Here is an 18247-nt window from a genome sequence, read left to right as displayed (position 1 = left end):
GGCTTTCCCTGGATGTGAACTTCCCACTGTCCCTGGGTTGTGAGGACTCAGTGCTGCCTCCTTGCCCCCTGAGGTGCACAAGAAACCATCTGCGTGGTTTCATGTTTGTTAGAGACCTCTCAGTGGAGGTGCTGAGTCTCCAGAACTTTATTCCCTGCGTGCAGGAAAGGGGCAAACTTCGATAAACCCCACACAGATGGATTATTTCCCATAGAGACCCACCCTGCTGAGTGAGGTGCCGTTAAACTCTCTGTGTGTTTCTGTGCTTTTCAGGCAGTATTTCCTTCTCCTTACAACTTCCCCAGGACAATGAAACTTTTAAATTTGTGCTTAATGATGACCTGGAGCTTCTGTCAGAGAGCAGGAGCCTGAACCTGCCACGTGGTTGTTTCCTGCTGTGGGAGCAGCCACGAGGGCGTTTTAGGGCAGGTGAGAGAGTTTTGTGGTTTTGCCTTGGGGAAAATAACGTGCCTGAGCAATCTAGGGCTGGAAACCACAAAGAATGCCAAGGATTTGAGCTGTCTCACGGAGTCAGTGTTTGGGAAACCAGCCCTCCTTGAGCTGACCTCCTCATGCTGCTTTCATGTGGTGATGGGGAGCGCCCGGCTCTTGGCTGTGGTTTAACCTCAAGAGAGTTCTTGTTCATTAATTGCTGCAAGGTAAAAGCAAAGAGAGGCTTTGCTTCCTCCCACACCTAATTTATCCCTTTGAGAAGCGAGTAAAAGCTTGTGCCACTGCATCCTGGAGCATCCTTGGTTTGCTTCCCACGTCCCAAAATATCCTCAGCCCTTTGGAAGCGGGAATGTGGTGAGCACTGCAACATCAGCCATGGTGGTTTTAGGGATTTTCCAGCTTTCTTGGAAAACTCTGCCCTCTGCTCCCTTGCTCTGAGCTTTGGAGAGGAGAGGGGTGAACTTTGCATCCAGGATTTTCTGCCACTCCATCCCACAGGACACAGAAGGATTTGCTCCTATGCTGGATGTTCCTTTGAGCGGAGGAGTGCTTGTGTACAGCCTGGAAGAATAAATAAAACACTGTGACTGCTTTATTACCAGAAAACAACACTAAATAATAAATTTAAGAGCTAAAAGCTCTATATGTAAAGTAGATTTCACAATGCATTATGCAAAAAGCAGAAAGGCAGCGGAGAAGGAATCCACTGAAGAAGGCAGGCTGGGAAGATGGATGATCTTGCAGACAGGACGAGGAGATGTGGAGTGAATCCCAAGCTGGCTCAGCTTCTCAAGTGACCTTGGCCAAGTTGTTTCTCCACACCTCCATTACCTGCTCTCTAAAACCAGGATGTGGTTTTCCTGTCTCCAGGATTTCGTCAGAATAAAGGAGTGTTTGTGAAGCCCTGGGCTGAGCTGGGCCGAGGAGCGGGGACAGCCTTTGGCAGAGGGCAGAGCTCAGGCACCTGTGAGCACCTGGGGAGAGATTTCCGTGTTTTCTCAACACTGAGCATCTCCTGGAGCACAACCTTGTCCATTACCTGCTCTCTAAAACCAGGATGTGGTTTTCCTGGCTCCAGGATTTCATCAGAATAAAGGAGTGTTTGTGAAGCCCTGGGCTGAGCTGGGCCGAGGAGCGGGGACAGCCTTTGGCAAGGGCAGAGCTCAGGCACCTGTGAGCACCTGGGGAGAGATTTCTCTGTTTTCTCAACATTGGGGGAGAGGTTTCTGTGTTTTCTCAACACTTGGGGGAGAAGTTTCTGTGTTTTCTCAACACTGATCATCTTCTGGAGCACAACCTTGTCCCAGTGCCCAGATGAGAGCACAGAGCTGAGAGCCAGACTCGGTTCTTCACTCGTCTGCCTTGAAGAGTTTGAGGTCACCTTTGCTTGGTGGAGACAGAGGTGGAGGCCTGGGGGTGCCTGATTTCCCCTGGGGGCTGGAGAGAGGCAGTGTCAGAGCTGGGGGAAGGCTCAGGACGTCTCAACTCCAGGTTTCTCCTCACATTTCTGAATTGCTGCCACCTGGGAGCCTGGACAAAGAGCCATACAATAATTCAGGTGGGAAGGGACCTTGTGATGTCTGTGAACCTGGGCGTTGTCTAGTGAGTTTTGCTATCTGTTGGTCTCAAATCCTCCTTCAAATCCTATTAAAATCTCTTTCCCCGAGTCCTCCTAACTCCTGCAGGATGATCATTTTCTCCCTTTGAAACAGCTGAACCCTGTCTGTTGCCACCAGACCTGGGGTGGTGTAAACCAATCCATGATCCAAAGCCCCAGAATTCCTGCTCAGAGCCAGGTGCTGACCTCTTGGCTTTTCTTGCTTTTTCCTTCATCATTTCCTGCAGCTGGGAGGGCAGAGAACATCACTTGTGTGATATGGTGGCAGGAGGGAGCGTTCTTCTTCCTCCAGAACTTGGGGTGGAAAACTCAAAGTTCCTCAAATGCCACTTCTAAATCCACTTCAGCACTTGTGGTTCCCCACTTTTCCAGGATGAGCACATGGAGGGGCTCTTGGATCATTTTTCCAGGATCCCTTTACCCCCACATGCCTGTGTGGATGAGGAGCAGGGCTGGGAGCAGGTTTGGCTTTGCATGGAGCTGCAAGCGTGCAGAATGTTCCTTGCTTTGGATAAAACTCCCTGGAGGCAGGGGTGCAGTTTATCCCTGGAATTTCCACATTACAGAACCTTTTACCTGTGCATATAACAGCATTGATCTCAGCCTGGGGGGGATTGCTCTGTATCTGTGAGCTCTGGAGATGCTACAAATCCCTCAGGATGATCCCTAAGACTGCTGCATGCGATTTCAGAGTGAATTTTTCCATCTGCTCCTTTGATGGATCCGCTCCCAACCAACTGTACCTTAAAGCACACACCTGATGGATTTATTCTCCTTGTTCAACTGCTCCTGTTCCCAAAGTGATTGGGAGATTTGGGATGTAATCCTTCCCTTTGAGAGCATTAGGAAATGATAAAAAGTTATCATTGCTGAAGGCTTGTTTGGAGTTGGTTTTCTTCCACTACAGCCTGTTCTGAAGGGGAGAATGTGCTGTATTTTTGTTTTCTCTCTTTGATTTCATTCCTAATGCTGATGAAAGAGAGACTTGGCAGTAGAAGGTGTCTCTCCAAGCCCAGATGAAGCATGGGAGCCACTTCCACACCCCCTGAGGTCCTGTTCTGTTTGCCAGGAGGAAGCTGGGTTGGTTTGTTCTCCATGGACAGCAGCAGAACTTTGTGGATAATAACACTGCAGACCCCTCATTTCTTAAAGAGAGGGAGTCAGGATGAGTATGGATGCTCACAGAGAGTTTGGGAACTCTGATTTGGCAAGTGCAGGAGGATCCCTGTGGATTTTCCTCCCCACAGTGCAGTCCTGCTCTGCCTCATGTTGTCCATTGCTCTGCTGAGCTCTGAAGGACCATAAGTTTAAATTTTCCAGGCTCTGTTCACAAATATGCTGAGAAAGGAGAAGCATTTCCCTGATTTTATAGCAAGATGGATAACAGAGGTGTAAGCAGGGAGGAGTAGGGGTGCTCAAGTCTTTGAACACTTGCAGAGTAATGGCTCCACAAACACTCACAGATCAGACCAACTGGGTTATTTCTAGAAATGCAAAAAGAGGGAGAGCCTCAGGTAATTCCCATAACTCCACTGGCACAGGGTGTGCCTGCTGTGGGGCTGAGGAAAACTGGGATGCCTGGGAATGCAGCCCAGGCTTTGACAGTGTGCTCTGAGCAGCTGGGTTTGGTGGGAGAAGGAGCTGCAGTGTGAAAACCTGAGAATTCAGTCAGGTTGGCATTTGGGAAGAGGCTCTGGTAATTATTGATCTTCTGATCCCCTAAGAGATCTTCCTTCCCCTTTCTGTGTGTGTGTCATCAGCTCCATCAGGCAGCAACACTGTGCTGTAACATCAACAAGAGTTTTCAGCGTGGAAATTGGTGAGTTTAAAGAGCTAAATATTACTTGGGAGTGAGAGGGATGAGTTGCCTGGAAGGCCCAGCAGCTATCCTGCTCCTCCTCCTCCCAAATTTCTTTTTGGGAACGATGGGAAATCAGCAGCCTTTTCCCTCAAGGCTGATAAACACAGCCCTGAAGCTTCTCTTGATAAAACCACAGATTGGGTTTTTACTTTGTCTTTTTTTTATAAGTCCTAATGGCAGCGTGTGACAACCTCAGGCTCGATTGAGTTGATGAGGAATAAAGTCTTAATAGTGAAGAAGAGTCCAGGAGTGTGTCTAAAGTGCTCATTTTATCGCCAGCACATATTTCATACTGACAGTCCATACTTTTAGCTAATCCCAAGCCACGTGTGATGCATTTTAAATCCCTCCTCAGCCTGCTCTGGTCTTTCCCTTGTGGTGTTTTCCAGGAGAGCAATGGAGTCACATTGGCAACTTTAGACTCCTGAGCACACGGATATTTTTAATTCACAACCCATACTTTGAGGTGAGGAGCATGAATTTTGTTCTGTGTCAAGGAAGAGAAGGAGCAGAGGAGCCACTCTGTCAGAACAGCTGCTGAGGATCAGGTGTGGGGTGATGGATTTGGCTTTTCAAGGACCCCAGCTGCCATTTTAGGGAGTCCAGTTTGCCATTTCATTACCAATTATAACTCATAAATAGCCAAAGTAACCACAAAGGAATAAGATTTTGATGCATTCTTACCTTTGGGGCTGCAATGCCCACATTTATGATCCTCATTTCTGTGTTGCCTCAATACCCTGCAGTGTTTGACCCCACTTACCCCATGGCACCCCAAACAAAAAAAAAAAAACCCAGCAAAGCTTGTTTTCCCCTTGAAGTTAAGCTGATTTTTAGATTCTGGTGGTGTTCAAGTGAGTGTGTGCTTTGGCATTTCTCTCAGGAAAAGCATTATTAGGGCAGCTCATCTCCTGGCCAGCTGTTTGCAGAAAACTGGTGGCAACTGGGGGATCTTTGCAGCCCCTGTGAGAGCTGAGATAGCAGGGACTGGCACACACACACCCAGCATGAGCTGCAATTCCTGCAGAGGGCCTGAAAAGAGGTGGGGAAAAAAGAAAAACAATAAAAGATTTTTTTTAAAATTAATATTATTATTATTTTTTTTGCCTTTGGTTGCTAAAATCCTGCTGCTGGGCAGAGCAGTCCCAGAGGCTGGAGCCTCCCATCTGCCCACAGCCGTGTGCTGCCAAGATCCAAGAAAGCTGATTTAGCCTTTTGCTGACTTTTTAGCCCCTTTATCCTCCTGGCTTTCTGAGATTTATGCCACTGCCGTTTGCCAATGTCATGAATTTAAAATCTGCCTTAGTTTTGAGCGTTCATTCTGCTGTGCAACTGGGTTGTGGGTCACGTTGGTGGGACGGGATGGAAATCCCATTTAATCATGGGGTGTTAAGTAAGTGACAACAAATGGCTGTGTAACAATAGCCCCGGGGTTTGTGCTTTACTACCCCACATATTTCCCCTCTTCATGATGATTTTTCATGGATAAAATCAAATTTCCCCTTTATTTTCTCCGAGTACAACATTGTGCTTGAGTACAACACTGAAAATTCCTCCTGACTTCTCTCTGCTGCTTTAAGGTGAACTTTTTTTTGCTTTGGCCCATTTCCAGATCTCTCTTTCAGCTGAGATTTGCTTCCTCACCTTCTTTCTGGGAATTCTTGATGAGTAGATGAGAAGGGCATTAAATAGATTTAGTGAAAAATGACCGTCACCAGCGTGGATGACTTTCTTCTAATTAAAAATTGAAACGGAAATGAATGAGCTTCTCTTGAGGCCATGCAGGAGCTGGTGCTAAGCCCAGCTCTATATTCATCAGTGCTGTGGGAAGTCCAGTGTATGAAAGAATATCCCAGAAACTTCAGTACCTTGGGGGATGCCAATAAAAGGGGAGATTTTCTAGTGACAGCATATTGATGTGGCCTAGATTTAAATCTCTTGGCCTAGAGCTGAGTCAGAGCTGAATTTTATAGAATCAGGGAATGGATTGGGTGGGAAGGGACCTTGAAACTCATCCAGTTCTACCTGCCATGGGCAAGGACGTCTTCCACTATCCCAGGTTGCTCCAAGTCCTGTCCAGCCTGGCCTTGGACATTTCCAGGGGTCCAGGGACAGTCACAGCTTCTCTGGGCAACCTGTGCCACCCTCACAAGGAACAATTTCTCCCAAGAGATAGGTTCCCAACAGATCCTAACTTCAGCATCTTTGCTTTGATGTAAGGTGTAAACTTTTCTAATGTTGACCAGAAATTCCCTCATACTCAGCCAGCCAGTTAAATTGTAACCAACACCAGTACGTTCCCTTTAAACTTCCTCATGCAATGAATCAAAATTTTCCAGCAGGAAATGAAAGCAAAACACTCCATCTAAAAATTCCTCATCAGCTCTAGTCACCAGAGCAGAACAATGGCGATTACACTCAGTTATGCAGTGCAAATTCCCAGCACTGCTGCATCCCGGGATCACAGCGGGGCGGGCAGCGAGAGCAGGTGTACGTCAGCGCCTCTGGTTTGGATGTGAGGAGAGGTGGGAAAAACAGGGATCCAGATCCAGAACTGAGGAGGTTGTGTGGTCTGGAGCAGCCCTACACAACCCTAATGAGGAGCAGAATGTGTGTCCACATCTCACAGATCCCACCACCTTCTCAGGTGACAGCCCAGAGGTTGTAGTTTTGAGAGACAACAATTGCTTTTAAATCTAACCATGCCTTAGGTCACTTGCGGGTCGTTTTGGTTGGCTTGCCTGACTGTGTGATTGTTCTCTTGTAGGAATGGCAGAGCATCACCCTCCCAGCAGCGATGAGAGAGACTGACAGTGCTACGAGTCCCTTCTGGCTCCGTCTGCCCGACGGCTGCTGCCGCTGCATATTCATCGGATGGTAATGCGCGATGTCGGCAGCAGTGGTAGAGTTTGGCTCGGTCCCGCTGCGTTTTTCTCCTGCCAGTTGTGACTCTGGATCACCATGACAACGCTGTGACACTTCCAGCAAAGGTTGCCCACGGACCAAGGGTGGGCTGGGGGTGGGCGAGAAGGTCAATGATCGAGTCTGACGGGGTCAGGAGTTGCACCTGCAGCAAAACGACCGTGGAAGAGCCGCCGGCACGGCAAGAAGATGAAATTCCCCTTCCATTGGCTTCTTGTTGAGCAGGCACAATAACATTTCCCTTGGAGAGACTCGCTGTAAAAACTCTTTTGGTTATGGCTACTGATCCGACGTGATTGCGCGCGCGGCGACTTTGGAACTCATGACTGGCTATACGATGTTGCGCAATGGGGGAGTGGGGAACGGAGGCCAGCCGTGGGTGTTGAGGTGGTCCAGTCGGATCCGGCTCACCTGGCTTAGCTTCACCCTCTTCGTCATCCTCGTTTTCTTCCCCCTCATCGCCCACTACTACCTGACCACCATCGACGACGCGGACGATGCCGGCAAGCGCATCTTCGGCCCGCGCACCGGCAACGAGCTGTGCGAGGTGAAGCACGTGCAGGACCTGTGCCGCATCCGCGAGTCGGTCAGCGAGGAGCTGCTCCAGCTCGAGGCCAAGCGGCAGGAGCTCAACAGCGAGATCGCCAAGCTCAACCTGAAGATCGAGGCCTGCAAGAAGAGCATTGAAAATGCCAAGCAGGACCTGCTGCAGCTGAAGAACGTCATCAGTCAGACTGAGCATTCCTACAAAGAGCTGATGGCTCAGAACCAGCCCAAGCTCTCCTTGCCCATCCGGCTGCTGCCAGACAAGGACGACGCCACCTTCCCCCTGCCGAAATCCAACAGGAACTGCAGGCTGCACAACTGCTTTGACTACTCGCGCTGCCCGCTGACGTCTGGCTTTCCAGTCTATGTCTACAACAGTGACGATTACCCTTTTGGTAGTTCCTTAGACCCTTTAATTAAACAGGCCTTTGAGGCGACTGTCAGAACTAATGTTTATGTTACTGAAAATGCAAATATTGCTTGTGTGTATATAATTTTAGTGGGGGAAATGCAAGAGCCCGTAATGCCAAAACCTACTGAACTAGAGCAACAGTTGCACTCTTTGCCATATTGGAGGACTGATGGACACAACCATCTCATCATCAATCTATCGAGGAAGTCGGAAACTCAGAACTTCATTTACAACATCAGCACGGGGCGCGCCATGATCGCCCAGTCCACCTTTTACGACGCCCAGTATCGACCGGGCTTTGACATCGTGGTGTCACCTCTGGTCCACGCCATGTCCGAGCCCAACTTCCTGGAGATCCCGCCCCAGGTGCCGGTCAAGCGTAAGTACCTGTTCAGTTTCCAGGGGGAGAAGATCGAGTCCCTCCGCTCCAGCTTGCAGGAGGTTCGCTCTTTCGAGGAGGAGATCGAAGGCAACGCCCCGGCCGACTACGACGACCGGATCATCACCACCTTGAAGGCTGTTCAGGACAGCAAGCTGGACTTTGTTCTGGTGGAGTTCACGTGTAAGAACCAGCCTAAGGCGAGTCTGCCCACTGAGTGGGCTCTGTGTGGAGAAAGGGAAGACAGACTAGAGCTACTGAAGCTTTCTACTTTTGCACTGATCATCACCCCCGGGGACACCCGTTTAGTGATCTCCGCCGGGTGTACCATGAGACTGTTTGAGGCTCTGGAGGTCGGGGCCATCCCGGTGGTTCTCGGAGAGCAGGTTCAGCTACCCTACAACGATGTGATCCGGTGGAACGAGGCAGCCTTAATCATACCAAAGCCACGTATCACAGAAGTGCACTTTCTTCTGAGAAGCATTTCTGACAACGACCTCCTTGCCATGAGGAGGCAGGGCCGCTTCTTGTGGGAGACCTACTTCTCCACCTCCGACAACGTCTTCAGCACAGTCTTAGCCATCATAAGGACTCGAATCCAAATCCCAGCTGCTCCTATCCGGGAAGAGCCCGCCGTGGAGATCCCCCACCGGTCTGGCAAAGCTGCTGGTACAGACCCCAATATGGCAGACAATGGTGACCTGGACTTGGGGCCTGTGGAAACAGAGCCGCCCTACGCCTCTCCCAAATATCTCCGCAATTTCACCCTCACCGCGATGGATATCTACAGGAATTGGAATTCTGCCCCGGGGCCTTTCCACCTCTTCCCCTACACTCCCTTTGACCCCGTTTTACCATCAGAGGCAAAATTTTTGGGGTCTGGGACTGGATTTCGACCAATTGGTGGAGGAGCAGGTGGCTCTGGGAAGGAGTTCCAGGCTGCTTTGGGTGGCAACGTCCCGCGGGAGCAGTTCACGGTGGTGATGTTGACTTACGAGCGGGAGGAAGTGCTGATGAACTCCCTAGAAAGGCTCAATGGTCTCCCCTACTTAAACAAAGTTGTGGTGGTGTGGAACTCTCCCAAGCTTCCCTCCGAGGATCTCTTGTGGCCGGACATTGGCGTCCCAATCATGGTAAGACTTATTATTTGTGGTGGGGTTTGCATGTTGGAGTCATCTGTATCAGCTCAGCTTCAGTCCTGGGGATGGCTGAAGGTGTCTGTACCTCTTTTGGGTACTTTTATCAGTGGAGAAAAACAAGAGGTGCCAGGTATTTAGCACTCAGAGAATGCAAATTGCTTTTGAGGAGCCTAATGTGAATTTTGATGCTGAAAGCTGAAGATTGGTGCTCGTTGGAAATCTTTGCTTAGGCTCTTTAAGTGCCTCCCTGTGAGGACAGTTGACACCTTATAAATTCCTAAGCAGTAACTGTTTCTGCACTTTGCCAGATGAATTTTTTATTAAAACAAAAGAGGGACCCGCTGAATTAGTGTCGACTGCAAAGAACTCAAAACTCAATTCTCACTTCATATTACAAGGGATGGCAGAGAGGAATTAGAAGCCAAGGCTGACGTGACTGTGAGAGCTTCCATGCTCCCAAGGTTGTAGCTGACTTTTGCATATATTTGAGTTGATTATTTTTTTTCCTCAGCCAAGCTGAAGAAGTGGCACCTTCAAAAGCCGACATTCATTTTCAGACCCATGAAAAATGTACTCACTTGAACATTGACTTGTAAGGAGTGAATTTTTCTCCAAATTTTTATTTATTTTAGGTCTCCCTTGTCATCCCAGCATAACCTCCTTCACTGGCCGTTGTTAAAAATCAAAATTAAATATAAATCTCCCCTCATAAAGAGAGCAAGGGGAGAGAGCTACCAACAAGAACTGAGTGCTCTGAATCTGGTTGTGTTTAGAGGACAAATGGAAGGATAATGCCTTACAAATTAGGGAAGGGAAAAATAAAAGAGGGAGATGGTGCTTAAATACACAAACTGCGTGTGGTTTATGTGACAGAATGCTACTGAGCTTAATAGCAATGCGAGCTTTATGCTGCATGCAAAGAGATTCATTGATTTAATATTTCCTTTTATTATTATTGTGATGAATAAATCCTTCTGCTCACATTTAAAAACCCTTATGGTCCGGGAACAATGAGGAGAGAAAATTGCTTGGTTAATTGCGAAACAATCTTTCACATTAGTGCTTTTGAACCTGTGAATTCTACAAAATCTTTGCATTGTGTCTGCCGAAAAAACCGCGTCCTCCTTCGGAGCGGGGATTGTTCTCCTTGGAGCTGCTAATGGGTGTTATTTGAGAAAGAAAAATGCATTTGTGTTGATGGAAGATAATGGCTTTTTGTACCTGGCTCCCCTCCGCACATCTGTTGTGTTGGAGCCCTGCTGGTTTTTTTGGGGACTTGACACACACGAGTTGCTTTGTGTCACCTTCGAGCCACGCGCTGGGGGAGTGTTGGGGGCCAACATTTGGGAACACGTGTGGTTCCAGAGGAGGGAATTGTTGTGGGCCTGATTTGGGGAGGTGGACGGTGACACTGTGGGGTGGCTGGGTCACAGGGAGCTTCTGCCAGGCCCTTTCTGAAGGGGCATGTTGGTCTCATGATAGCTCTGATTCTTCCCGTCTTTCTATTTTAAAGTCCCAATTTTTAAAAGAGCCCGAATCTGGGATTTCTCACAGGAGGGTTAACCCTGAGCAGCCTCCAGGCATCCATCCCCCTGTTGCTAAGCCCATCTCCAGACTGGGTGTTTAATCCTGTTGGGAGCTTGTGCCAGTCATCTACAGGGGTGTTTTGGTGTGGCAGTGATGGAAAACTTCCCTTTTGGGACTATAAGGATGGTTTGGTGTGGCAATGATGGAAAACTTCCCTGCTGGGAGTTTGTACCATTCCTCTATAAGGATGGTTTGGTGTGGCAATGATGGAAAACTTCCCTGTTAGGAGTTTGTACCATTCCTCTACCAGGATGGTTTGGTGTGGCAATGATGGAAAACTTCCCTTTTGGGAGATTGTACCGTTCCTCTATAAGGATGGTTTGGTGTGGCAGTAATGGAAAACTTCCCCGTTGGGAGTTTGTACCATTCCTCTATAAGGATGGCTTGGTGTGGCAGTGATGAAAACTTCCCTGTTGGGAGTTTGTATCACCCTCTTTAAGGATGGTTTGGTGTGTCAATGTTGAAAAACTTCCCTGTTGGGAGTTTGTACCATTCCTCTACAAGGATGCTTTGGTGTGGCAGTGATGGAAAACTTCCCTTTTGGGACTGTAAAGATGGTTTGGTGTGGCAGTGATGAAAACTTCCTGTTGGGACTATAAGGATGGTTTGGTGTGGCAATGATGGAAAACTTCCCTGTTAAGTGTTTGTACCATTCCTTTACAAGGTGTGGCAGTGATAGAAAACTTCCCTGTTGGGAGTTTGTACCATTCCTCTCCGAGGATGGTTTGGTGTGTCAATGTTGAAAAACTTCCCTGTTGGGAGTTTGTACCATTCCTCTCCGAGGATGGTTTGGTGTGTCAATGTTGAAAAACTTCCCCGTTGGGAGTTTGTACCATTCCTCTACAAGGATGGTTTGATGTGGCAGTGATGAAAACTTCCCTGCTGGGAGTTTGTATCACCCTCTTTAAGGATGGTTTGGTGTGTCAATGTTGAAAAACTTCCCTGTTGGGACTGTAAGGATGGTTTGGTGTGGCAATGATGGAAAACTTGCCTGAAGTGAGTTTGTACCATTCCTCCACAAGGATGGTTTGGTGTGGCAGTGATGGAAAACTTCCCTGTTAGGAGTTTGTACCATTCCTCTACAAGGTGTAGCAGTGATGGAAAACTTCCCTGCTGGGAGTTTGTACCATTCCTCCACAAGGATGGCTTGGTGTAGCAGTGATGGAAAACTTTCCTGGGCTTCATCAGACAGTGGTAAATCCCAAAGTCTGCTCTGGAAAGGGTGACAGGAGCACTGGGAGCAGAGGTGAGGCTCTGTTTGAGCCTGTGGGCTGTCCTGGGGGTGTGGGATTGGCAGGAGACACAAGCCAGCGTGTGCCAGTGTCAGAAGAAAGTGAGGAGCTGTGATTCTGATTTCCTTATGAGGGAAAAAAAAGCTCTTTTGATGGGGAATATCCAATTCTCTCAGATCTGCCAGTGCTGCTGCCTCTCTGTGTAACAAACACGTTCCCAGTGACTTTGGGATGCAAGGAACTGCTCCGTGTTCGGGTCCCAAAGCACAGAGGGGGAGGGGGTGAAGAGAAGGGGATGAGGGTGGGTTTGGGCTGTGATTGAAGTGGGTCCAGGCACCACCTGACTCTGAGGAGCAGCACAGCAGCAGCACACGTGTGCCAGCGTGATCCAGGATCAAAGCACCTGGAGCCAGAAGGTCACTGAAGAAAACTCAGCCTCAGAAAGATGTGGAGCTGCTCCAGTGAGTCCAGAGGAGGCCATTGAGCTGCTCTGGAGCCAGGCTGGGAGAGCTGGGGATGTTCACTTGGAGAAAAGAAGCATCCAGGGAGAGCTCAGAGCCTAAAGGGACTCCAGAAGAGCTGGAGAGGGATTTGGGACAAGGGATGGAGGGACAGGACACAGGGAATGGCTCCCACTGCCAGAGGGCAGGGATGGATGGGATATTGGGAAGGAATTGTTCCCTGTGAGGATGGTGAGACTCTTCTTCCCAGAGAAGCTGTGGCTGCCCCTGGATCCCTGGAAGTGTCCAAGGCCAGGCTGGAGAGGGCTTGGAGCCCCCTGGGATAGTGGGAGGTGTCCCTGCCCATGGCAGGGGTTGGCATGGGATGATCCTTCAGGTCCCTTCCAACCCAAACCATTTTATCATTTAATGTAAATTACAAGCATTATAATGAGACAAAGCAATGTCTGTAGCACATTAAAGAGCCTTTGGAAGCAAAACAGAGTCCTGAACCCCTCCAGGGCCTGCTGGTGGCAAGAGATGTGTGGCTCTGGGCTAGCAGAACTCCCCAAAGGAGAGTTGGACTTCTCCTTCCTCCCTGTGTTGACCTTATTTATTGATGTGCTCCCTGGAACAGCATTTGCAAACTGCTCTGCTTGGCTGTGATTTGGGGTTGTCCTCCCAAGCAGAATTCTTTTCCCTGGTGGGCTGGGAATTAATCAAGAGCCAAGCTCAAAGCTGCATTGGAACTTTGAATCTTTCATGGATAACGAGATAAACAGGGCTACAGAATATATTTGATTTTTTAAAAAAGACTTTGACTTAAATATAGATGGCATAATTTACTAAAACATCAGTAAAATTCCTAAGCTGCACAGAAGTCTGATCAAATATTCTGTCCCTGTCCCCAGCCTGAAGTGAGTAGGTGGAAATCCAGTGTAATGTGAAGTAGTTTGTAGTCACTCAGGGCTGCCCCTGGAACAGATGCTGGCACTTTACCCTCACATTTAAAGCTGTAAAAACTCTTCCCATCTCACATTCATCGGGATTGCAGCAAAACCCAAAGGCTGTGAGTGAGAAATCTTGTTTGTGCAAGCTCAAAACCTGACTTTTCCTCCAATTGTTTGTATCTCTAGCGCTGCCTCAGGAGATCTCCCCAGGACAGGAGTGTGACAGTGCCAGCTCCAGCAGCCACACCACGGCCACTGCTGAAATTCTTTGCTGCCCAGAGAAGCTGGGGCTGCCCCTGGACCCCTGGAAACATTCCAGGCCAGGCTGGAGAGGGGGCTTGGAGCAGCCCGGGATGGTGGAAAGTGTCCCTGCCCATGGCAGGGGGTGGAATGCAATGAATTTTAAGGTCCTTTCCCTCCCAAACCATTCTGGGATTTGAATTTTCAGCTTGCTTTGCAATAAACTGTGTGGGATAAAACCCCACCTCCTGTATAAATATGGGTGGTCCAACACATCAGTGATTTAATTTTTTTTCTGTGATTGACTGGGTGAGCCTTAAGGTCCTTTCCCACCCAAACCATTCTGGGATTCTCTGATTTGGGGCTAAACCTTACTTAGCCCAAAGCAGTATTTTCACAACCTCTGCTCACATTCTAAGATGTGGCAGCCAGAACTTCCCTGTGCTGGGTTTGTGAGGGCCCTCAGAGGCTGGAAAAGCCCTGCAGCACTTTGGTTTCTCCTCCTGCTGGAGGCATCTCTGAGCACTTGGGCCGGGTTCGGTGCCAGCTCCTGAGGCTGCCAGCAGTGACTAATCCCTTCCTCCAGCTTTGTTCCAGAATAAACCTCTGCCTTTGATCCCTGCAGCCGCTTCCAGTGGTGTAACATCCCTGCTGCTGGCTGGGAGGGCTCATTCCGTCCAGCTGCTTGTTTAGAAAGGAATCAGCTGTGGAAAATGGCTCATCCTGAGGCTGCTGGGCCTGCAGACCTGTTTGGCTGCACATGGCATTCATTAATCAGGGCCAGGGAATGCTGTCCTGACTTTCCCTTCTCTTTGGGCTCTGTGAATGTGCTGGCTCTGAGGTTTGCACATCTTTCCAGCAGAAAGAACTCAAAGGGTTTTTAAATCTCCATTTTAAGGAGCACGGCGGGATCTGTAGGTGATGCTGCTGAGGAGGAGGAGGGGGACAGAACCTGGACAGGCTGGTGGCCATGGTGGCTGTGAAAAATGCCAGTCACTTGTTTTTAAAAATTTAAAAGTTTCATAGTAATAAAATGGTTATAAAGTAGTTATACAATTAGAGTAATAATAATTTGGACAATTTGAATTAGGACAATATGAGACAATAGAGACAAAGAGTTATGGATGTCCAGGTACCTTTTCTGGGCAAAATAAGCCTGAAAAGGGACAAACATTAACAAAGGATTAACCCTTGAAAACAGCAGCCTGTTGCATATTCATACACCTCATCCATGATGCATCAATTCCATTCAAACACAGGATTCTGTCTGCTCATCCTCAGCTTCTTCCTCTGAATCCTGACAGTGCCTTCGAGGTGGGAAGAAGTTCATTTCTGCTGATAAGAGGGCAATAAATTCTTTATCTCTGAAAGATTCAGGTGTCCTGGGGCTGCTATCTCGCTGCAAGTCCTTTCTTTAAAAAAAAATCTTATATAGCCTAGTTTCTATTTTAACATTTTATTATAAGCTAAAACTCTATTTACCACACTACTTAAGAGAATGAATCCAGCATTACTTTCTAACACAACACAGATAATATTCATTTGAATATTTGCAAAAAGACAACCATAAAATACGTGCATTTTTCATAGTGGCACACTGAGCTTCTCTGCTTGTCCTTCAGCAAGCAGCTGGATCCTCAAGCTTGGTTTCTGATAAGGGCAGCACCAAACTAACCAGCAGCTGGAGATAAGCTGCAGTGGTGTGTGTGATCCAGAGTGAGATCATCACGCTGACCAGGAGTCAAAAAAGAGAATAAAACCTCCATGCTGATCAACACCACCATTTCAGTCAACCCTTTTCCTTCCTGGGAGCTTTGCCTAAATTCCAGCTCAGGGCCTGGTTCAGCTTGGTAATTCAGCATTTACCAAACTCTTCTTTGCTGGTGTGACTTGTGCTTTTCTGGGCCAGCTCACCTGCAGAAACTCTTTGGTGAGTCCCAGCTTTATCCTGCTTTACTTTGACTCACAACTCTTGTGTTCCAAATCAGGAAAAACCCGACTTTGCTTTGAGCTCCTGGATTGCATTTGGGAATGGGGAGCTCCGGGTTTATTTCCAGAAGGAACAATTCACACAAAAGCAGCTGAGGAAATCCCTGTTTCTTAGCACTGAGTCACTTCCCACAGGAGGTTTGCCCCATCCCTGGGTTGGACAGCCTGCGTTCAGTGCACCAGCATTACCAGCAGTGTATCCCAGGTTTGTGGGCTCAGCTTCTCCACGGGAGCAGTTTCAGAGGGCAGGGAGATGTTCCACAGCCGTGCTGGGCGCCGCTGTCAGGTTTGCAGCACCACCTGCTGCCCGCGGAGCTGCCGGGGAGGGAACCGAGTTCTGAAATCCCTGCGAGTTTCACCGTCTCCATGTGGGTTTTTTCTGTTGTGTAGCAGCAGAGGAAGGAACAAATTTGCTGCTTAGTTTACCTGGGAATCCTAAAATCCAGGTGCTTGTCACTGCAGAGCCCGAGCAGAGGTGCAGCGATGCGAGACTGCGGGATGATAATGAACAAGCAGCGCCGACTCCTCGGAGTTTGCACTTGGAATATTAACTCCAGCACCTCACACTCCTCTCTCCTCCTGCCTAGAGCCATCCCTGCATTCTCCCCTGTGCCATGTGCTGGTTTGTGGTGGCTTTTCTACAGATAACCTGAGCTCTCCGAATCCCCTTGGCTCAGGATGCAGCTGATGGGGTGGGTGACCAGAAGGAAGCGTGGTTGGATTGGAGAGGAGAATCAAGGGAGGGAAATGTCCTTGCATGCTGCTGGGGACATCACTGGGTGGGTTTTGTCACATGTGAAGGTGTCACAGGGGCCAGTCCCTGTGCTGAAGCCATTAAACACCACCACAAAAGCTGCCTGTGCATCTCAAACTCTCCTTGTGTGGAGCAGCTCTGTCACAACTGCTGGGGACAAAAGCAGCACAACAGGACTTGGCACCAAGGGCAGGGCAGCAGCAAAACCCACAGTGATTTTCCAGGGCTGCATTGCTGCTACTTGTAGGGTTTGAATTGTGACCTGTTGAAATACCAACAGGATACCAAATGTCCCCAAATTGTGCCACGTGCTGGTTTGTGGTGGCTTTTCCACAGATAAACCCCAGCTCTCCGCATCCCCTTGGCTCAGGATGCAGCTGATGGGGTGGGTGACCAGAAGGAAGCGTGGTTGGATTGGAGAGGAGAATCAAGGGAGGGAAGCGTCCTTGCATGCTGCTGGGGACATCACTGGGTGGGTTTTGTCACATGTGAAGGTGTCACAGGGGCCAGTCCCTGTGCTGAAGCCATTAAACACCACCACAAAAGCTGCCTGTGCATCTCACTCTGTTTGGAGCAGCTCTGTCGCAACTGCTGGGGACAAAAGCAGCAGATCTGTGTTAGTCCTGTAAAAAAAAGTGAAGGTTTTTTTTTTGGCACCAGGGGCAGGGCAGCAGCGAAACCCAAAAGCCCTGATTTTCCAGGGCTGCATTCCTGCTACTTTTAGGGTTTGAATTGTGACCACACTGATTTTCCAGGGCTGCATTCCTGCTACTTTTAGGGTTTGTATTGTGACCTGTTGAAATACCAAATGTCCCCAATTTATTCCATGCGCTGGGACAAGCATGGGGGGGAATGGAGTGTGTGGGTGCATTTTCTCTTTTTTTTTTTTTTCCTTTTGTTCTCACCTACTTTTCATCCTGCGTGACTTTGTTATGATGGAACTGAGCGTTGACATCCCTTTCCCATAAAGTCCCAGAGCCTGGGTATCTGCATTTCCTTTCTTGCCAGGCTTTTATCTGTCCTGGTGGAGCAGTTGTGCTGTGCAAAGCCGTTTGATTGTGCATTCTGCACAGGCTGCCTTATTTGTGAAGACAGCCTGGTCTCCCAGAGTGGCCGTAAGCTGATGTTGTGCCACAGGACACGGATGGATCCCCTGGCACGGGAGCAGGACTCGCTGAGGTCAGGAATTTTGGGTATTAAGTAGAGAGGGAAAAAGAAAATCTGTGTTTGCTGGAGCAGGAGGGGCCTCGTGGGGCATTGGGACATCAGAGAGGCAGCTGTGAGGGACACGAGGAGGTTACAGAGAGGATGGTGCCTCTTGGATGTGAGGTTAGGGCAGCAGGAGAGAGGTTTTAATCGCTGCTTGTTGCTGAGGTCTGATGGAGCTCCCAGGCTCTGTGGGTCCATCAGCAGAGACATTGCAGCTCTCAAGGAGAAGGGGATGATTTGCTCCAAAGCTTTTGGGACACTCTCCTACCCCTTTTCCCCACAGTTCCTTCCCCTCCCCTCACCTGGGTCTGGTGAGGAAGCAGCTGCTGCTCTCTTACCAAACCCATGGGTGCTGTTTGTCCCATTTTCATGAAATCAAACCGTGCTTGGTGATAAAGCCTGATTGATGCATATGGGGCACCCCCCTCCCCAAAAACAGCACCTGGATTTTCCTGGGCTTCTGGGAAAATTTCATCTCCCGTGAAAAGCCATTGAGAGCAGGTGATGGAGTAGCTG

The 18247-nt window shown here is 48.8% G+C and overlaps 1 protein-coding gene across 5 annotated transcripts in view; it reads left to right on the top strand.

Annotated features, from left to right (window-relative positions):
• EXTL3 (exostosin like glycosyltransferase 3) overlaps positions 1–18247 on the top strand; it is a 138943-nt gene that overhangs the window by 98735 nt on the left and 21961 nt on the right. For all 5 annotated transcript variants that reach the window (XM_063153198.1, XM_063153200.1, XM_063153199.1 and 2 more), the window contains one exon: positions 6700–9324. In XM_063153198.1, the coding sequence (XP_063009268.1) occupies positions 7177–9324 (2148 nt within the window). In that variant the 5' untranslated portion in view covers positions 6700–7176. The remainder of the gene's footprint in view (positions 1–6699; positions 9325–18247) is intronic.

The sequence above is a fragment of the Melospiza melodia genome, chromosome 3 (assembly GCF_035770615.1).
Source record: "Melospiza melodia melodia isolate bMelMel2 chromosome 3, bMelMel2.pri, whole genome shotgun sequence".
In the NCBI taxonomy this organism is placed as follows: Eukaryota; Metazoa; Chordata; class Aves; order Passeriformes; family Passerellidae; genus Melospiza; species Melospiza melodia.
This window is presented reverse-complemented; position numbering and strand designations above follow the sequence as displayed.